Source organism: Miscanthus floridulus, chromosome 9 (assembly GCF_019320115.1).
Source record: "Miscanthus floridulus cultivar M001 chromosome 9, ASM1932011v1, whole genome shotgun sequence".
Classification (NCBI taxonomy): domain Eukaryota; kingdom Viridiplantae; phylum Streptophyta; class Magnoliopsida; order Poales; family Poaceae; genus Miscanthus; species Miscanthus floridulus.
This window is the reverse complement of record NC_089588.1, coordinates 127,008,437-127,013,635: the sequence shown is the minus strand read 5'-3', so window position 1 is coordinate 127,013,635 and position 5,199 is coordinate 127,008,437. Positions and strand designations below refer to the sequence as shown.

The following is a 5,199-nucleotide window of genomic DNA, read 5'->3' as shown; positions in this document are numbered from 1 at the left end:
AAGGTCAAGAACCCCTCACAATCACTACGATCAGAGCTGGAGACAATCACCAACCTCCGCTCGACGATCCTCACTGCTCCAAGCCGTCTAGGTGGTGGCAACCACCAAGAGTAACAAGCGAATCCCGTAGCGAAACATAAACACCAAGTGCCTCTAGATGCAAACACTCAAGCAATGCACTTGGACTCTCTCCCAATCTCACAAAGATGATGAATCAATGATGGAGATGAGTGTGAGGGCTTTGGCTAAGCTCACAAGGTTGCTTTGTCAATGCAAATGGCCAAGAGAGTGAGTTTGAGCCGGCCATGGGGCTTAAATAGAGAGCCCCACGAATAGAGCCGTTGTACCCCTTCACTGGACACAACACGGGGTGACCGGACGCTAGACCTCAGCGTTCAGTCACGCGATGCGTGCCACGTGTCCCCTCTCTTCAAATACTGAGCGCCCGATCCCAACGGTCAAAAGATGACCGGACACGCTGCTGCGAAGTGACCGGACGCTGGACCGCATCCAGAAATGATTTTTCACGACCAGACGCGTCCGGTCATGCTCGACCGGACGCGTCCAGGAGAGGCTTACCGGAAGGCACATCGGAGACCCACTTGCGCGTGGGAAAGTCCCTGGGCTATCCACGGAGTTACCCGACCGAGAGCTTGGCCCTTGCGAGGGTCTCCAACGAGGACTAGGGGCACCTCGCCATCGCCGGCGCTCCCATCATCATCGCCGAGCTTCGCCAGCATGGCGTCCCTCTGCACAAGCAGCTGGTCGACCTCTCGCCGCATCTGCGTGATCTTGGTGTCAAACCTCGAGAGGTCGGTGGCGCCACCCTGCGCCGCCTTCTTCTTCGCCTTCCCGGCGTTCTTGATCTCCGCGGCCTTGCGCACGACGGCCTTGGACATGCTCTTATCGTAGAACTGCTCCGACGGACGGTTGATCAGGGCGCCCTCCCTGTACCCGCGGAAGCGCGCGCACTCGTCGAAGCGGTAGAGGCGCGCCGTCATCTGGTCGCCGCCGAGCACGAGTCCCCGCGCGTCCTCGTGCGGCGGGTCATCGTCGCGGTTCACGTTCTGCCAGCCGTCGTCGATGATGAGGAACCTCGGGGGCACGCCGGCATCGGCGAACTCCGACACGCCCTGCCAGACCCCCACCGGGTCGACGGTGAGGTAGAAGGCGTCCCACGTGCACCACGCGAACCGGTCCGCCATCGGTGGCAACGCCTTCTCCTGGATCAGCCTGCGGTGCGGCGCAGCGCGCGTTCCATGTCCAGAGTTAATCACAGCCGTCCGATCGTAAAATCAAGGGTTGAAACTGACACAGCACACACGTGGGGCCTGCAAGGCCCTTCTAGGTGCACAAAGGAATGAACAAGATTTTGTACTAGCACAAGTACCAACCTGAACGTGCCGAGGTGCACCCTGGCGGCGAGGTAGGCCTCCTGCATGACTCTATAGGGGTCGTCGCCGGCGTGCACGTAGGCGATGCGGCGGAAGTCGGTGCCCATCACAGCGGCAGACCCGCTCTCGGCGCAGATGACGACGCCGTCGTCCTCCCCAGGGAAGATGGCCGACCGGAAGCTCCCCTGCACGAGAGGAAGGACGAACACGTACCTGGCGCCGGCGCCCGCGAGCTCAGGCACCTCGAGGAGCACCCACTGCGTCTCCATCTGCAGGTCCCGCCAGCGCCGCGCCGCCCACGCCGTGCTCCACCACGTCTTGAACCGGAACATGCTCAGGAACCGCCGCGGGCCGAGCAGGCGCCCCACGCGGCACGGCGCGCGGCTCGCCGCCACGGGGAACGTGAAGCCCCGGCTCGCGTTCGCGGCGGCCTGACAGGCCAGATCCCGCGGCGCGTCCGATGACGCCTTGGTGGGGTCGAAGGCCTCCGCGAACGGGGTGAGGGTGACGTTCCCCGGGATGCCAGTGAGGAGCGCGGCCGTCTTGCCGGCACCGACGCCGACGGTGAGCTCGCCGTCCCGCAGCGAGAAGAGGCACGGCGACCCGGACGACGACGATGTGCCGGCCTTGGCTGCCGCCGTGGTGCCGGTGGTGGTGAGCTTGGGCGCGGCGGCGGCCGTGGCCGCGACCTTGGGCGTGGGCTTCGACTCGTTAGGCGGCGCCATTGGCAACGCAATGGTCAAGAACGATCAGAGGGTTGCTCTCGCTCGGACGGAGTATGGCTGCTCTTCTCTATGCTAGCTGGCTGGCCAAGCTCGCTGAGAAGAACGGAGCGGGTTCCATGACGATATATAGGCGCGGGAGCTGGGAGGACGAAGGTGGCGGGCCTTTTTTTTCTGTCTCACAGAAGCGTCTGGAGCGGGATGGCGTCGTCGAGGTTCGAGAGTCGAGACGTGTTGCAGTGTCTGCAGAGGTTCGAGAATCGAGACGTGTTGCAGTGTCTGCAGAGGTTCGCGAGTGGTGTAGTATGCAGCTTTTCGCTGTTGCATTGGTTAGTGTGATGATTGTTTTGTAGCGAGACGTCACGCGCGAGGTCGACTCTGTCTCGATGACGTGGCACGTTTATAACTGTACGTGCTAGGTTACCAGTTGAAATAGCAGATATATTTGAATTTGAGTGATACTGAATTGATGGAACAAGAGCAATTCGAACTTGATTTTTGACTCATGGACAGGGCATTTGAAAGAGAAAATTTCGATGCTAACCAACTGGGATATGAATAGTTCTAGTAGGCATCTTGGGACAAAAAAAATCTGAATCAAGGGCATAACTGAAACCCGGTGATTAATGCTTCACCCTTGGAGCACTTAGTTAGTAACCGGGCAGGGTAGGTCAGCAGATCTTTCATGAACAGAGGAGAGCCAACGAATAAGCGTGGAATCAGCCTCATTTGCGTAGCGGCTGTGTAATTAGGCTCATCTTTTCTTTTAACTAAAACAGGTTGTGTGATCGTTGTGTAGCTCCCGGTTGAATTTGCATCAAACTATCTGGCAAACCCTATCTTTCATTGATCATCTTCAGTCTAGCAAGAACTTCTTACTTCCCGATGCCAACTTCCTAGCTTTTATCTTAGCCCACTGCTCGTACTTCGTAGTTGGTTTGGCCAGAGGGATCTCCTTTTCTTATGATTGGCACACCCTTTTTTTCCCAAAAAAAAAAACTATACATGTGCACAAGCTGAGTGGTCTACATTATGGAGCAGGTGCTGCCCGGCCGCGAGTAGGGGTCGTAGACGACGCCGACCGGCGGCGGGTAGTGGTAGTAGTACTGGGTGTAGTCGGCGACGGGGTCGGGCTTCTTCTCCTCCTTCTTCTTGTCCTCGCCGACCTCGACAAGCTGCGCGTCGCCCATCTTCTTGCGCAGGTCGCTGGTGAGCTTGATGGAGTCGACGCCCTCGCCGACGACGACGACCTGGTCCTTGCCGGCGCCGGCGATGGCCACGGAGTCAACCCCGCCCGCGGCGGCCACCAGCGCCATGGCCTTGGACCGGGACTTGTCGCTCGCCATCGGCACCTTGATCACGATCTTTTGCTGCAGAGTCAGGAGACGCACATACAAGCAGTGTCAGTTTGAGCCGAAATTAGGAGCAGAAGAGACAGAGAGCGCGCAAATGAAGAATCGAGCTGATGCAGTGCAGGTACCTTGGCCATGGCTGATTTAATCCAAAGCTGAAGATTCAGAACGCCCCGCCAAGGATCGGTCGAAGAGGCTTGGTGTGGAGATCCGACTATCCGAGGGTGGATTGTGTTGTGTGGAGGCTCGAAGCAGTAGTTGCTTTGCTGTGGTGGGAGCTGAGCAGAGCAGCGTCCCCTGAGCTGCTATATATAGCCGACCGGACCAACGGGAGATGAGCTCTTCTTGTGTATGATATGACCCGGCCGATGTGGTCACTGAGTGAGGAGAGGAGAGAAGAGAAGACTTGGACTCAGAGAGCGCGTGCAGGTCGCCTCGTCTTAGTCTAATGGCCCCTCCAAAGGGAAACCGTGTTCAGACTTTGGAGCACAGCACACCCCAAACAGGACGACTGTTATACGGTCAAGACGTCATGCGCATGCAGGCTTCCGGGCGGAGAACACCGGATGATCCGATCCCATCCCATCCCATCCCATCTGTTCAGTGCTACGTACGATACTGATGGGCAGATGGACACCACAGTCCCCCGTCTCGCACGCAACGCCCAGCAATGTAATTAAGCTACAGCTTGCTTAATCATATCATTCCATCCACGTGCGTGATCTGGCCACTCTTGGTGCCGTTGCTGCTTAGCTAGCTCCATGGATTCGCTTCAAGATTAACCAACTCTCTCGCCGCCAGCCGCGATATTATTATAGTAGCACGGAGTAATTGTCAATGATTTGGCATGGTAGAATAATTAAGTGGCACATCGCCGTGGGACCATAGAAGCACGCGATTTTCTTCTTGTGTGTCTCAGTAATAATTATACTATTATATACCGAAAAAAACAAAAGGGGAGCTTGACCTCAAGTCAGCGATAATTGCGATGTGCGGTCCTGGAGGACGACTTGACCTGGGACGACGACTGACCAGGCGAGCGATTCGATTCACACTCACACGGCGCGTACCTGGAAGGCTGGGCAGCAGGTTGTTCCGTTAACTGGGGAGCCAAGTTCGCAGGAACGAGGAACCGCACTGGAGCCTGGAGGAGCTTTTGCTGCGCCGCAACAGGCCGGACGGTGACCGAGCCAGCACTCAGCAGGAGCAGCGCTCATGTTATGGGGTCGATAGTGTTATGACTATCGTTGAAACAGCGATCCGCTTTCCGGCAAAATTTCAGGGGGCGGATCTTGTATCCAGACGGTTTGTGTTGTGTAGCCCCCTCTCCTGTATATACAAGAAACGACAGAATGGCATTCCCATCCTATGCAAATTAAGATTTTTTTTTTATATTCAAATCGGAACTTTATAGCTTAAGTCATACTAACTATAGTCCAGTGACGCGACACGAATAGATTTTATTTTATTACTTGCTATAAGTTGTTATCCGCATATTAAGTTCGAAATCTTGTGTTTATTGCACTTTTTATTTAAAATTATTCGTTTGTATTTTCTTCAGATTAATGATATTATTAGATCTAAGGTTCCACGCTAATAATTCCTAGAATGATGTTAAATATTAGCATTGTGTTCCTCCAAGCAAACTTCAAATATCAAGGAGACCATGACCACTTTTTGTTTGCACTAACCTCTTCCACTTCTCAATTAAGATGTTAACTTCGGTGTCAT

General features: G+C 55.4%; 1 protein-coding gene across 1 annotated transcript; it reads right to left on the bottom strand.

Annotated features, from left to right (window-relative positions):
* Positions 1 to 2,589: 2,589 nt before the first annotated feature.
* On the bottom strand, positions 2,590 to 3,741 carry LOC136482912 (disease resistance protein Pik-1-like). The gene is made up of 2 exons (XM_066480066.1): positions 3,597 to 3,741; positions 2,590 to 3,486 (listed from the first exon to the last, which is right to left on the bottom strand). The coding sequence occupies exons 1-2, from the start codon at positions 3,603 to 3,605 to the stop codon at positions 3,142 to 3,144; spliced, it is 354 nt and encodes a 117-aa protein (XP_066336163.1). The 5' UTR covers positions 3,606 to 3,741; the 3' UTR covers positions 2,590 to 3,141.
* Positions 3,742 to 5,199: the final 1,458 nt, after the last annotated feature.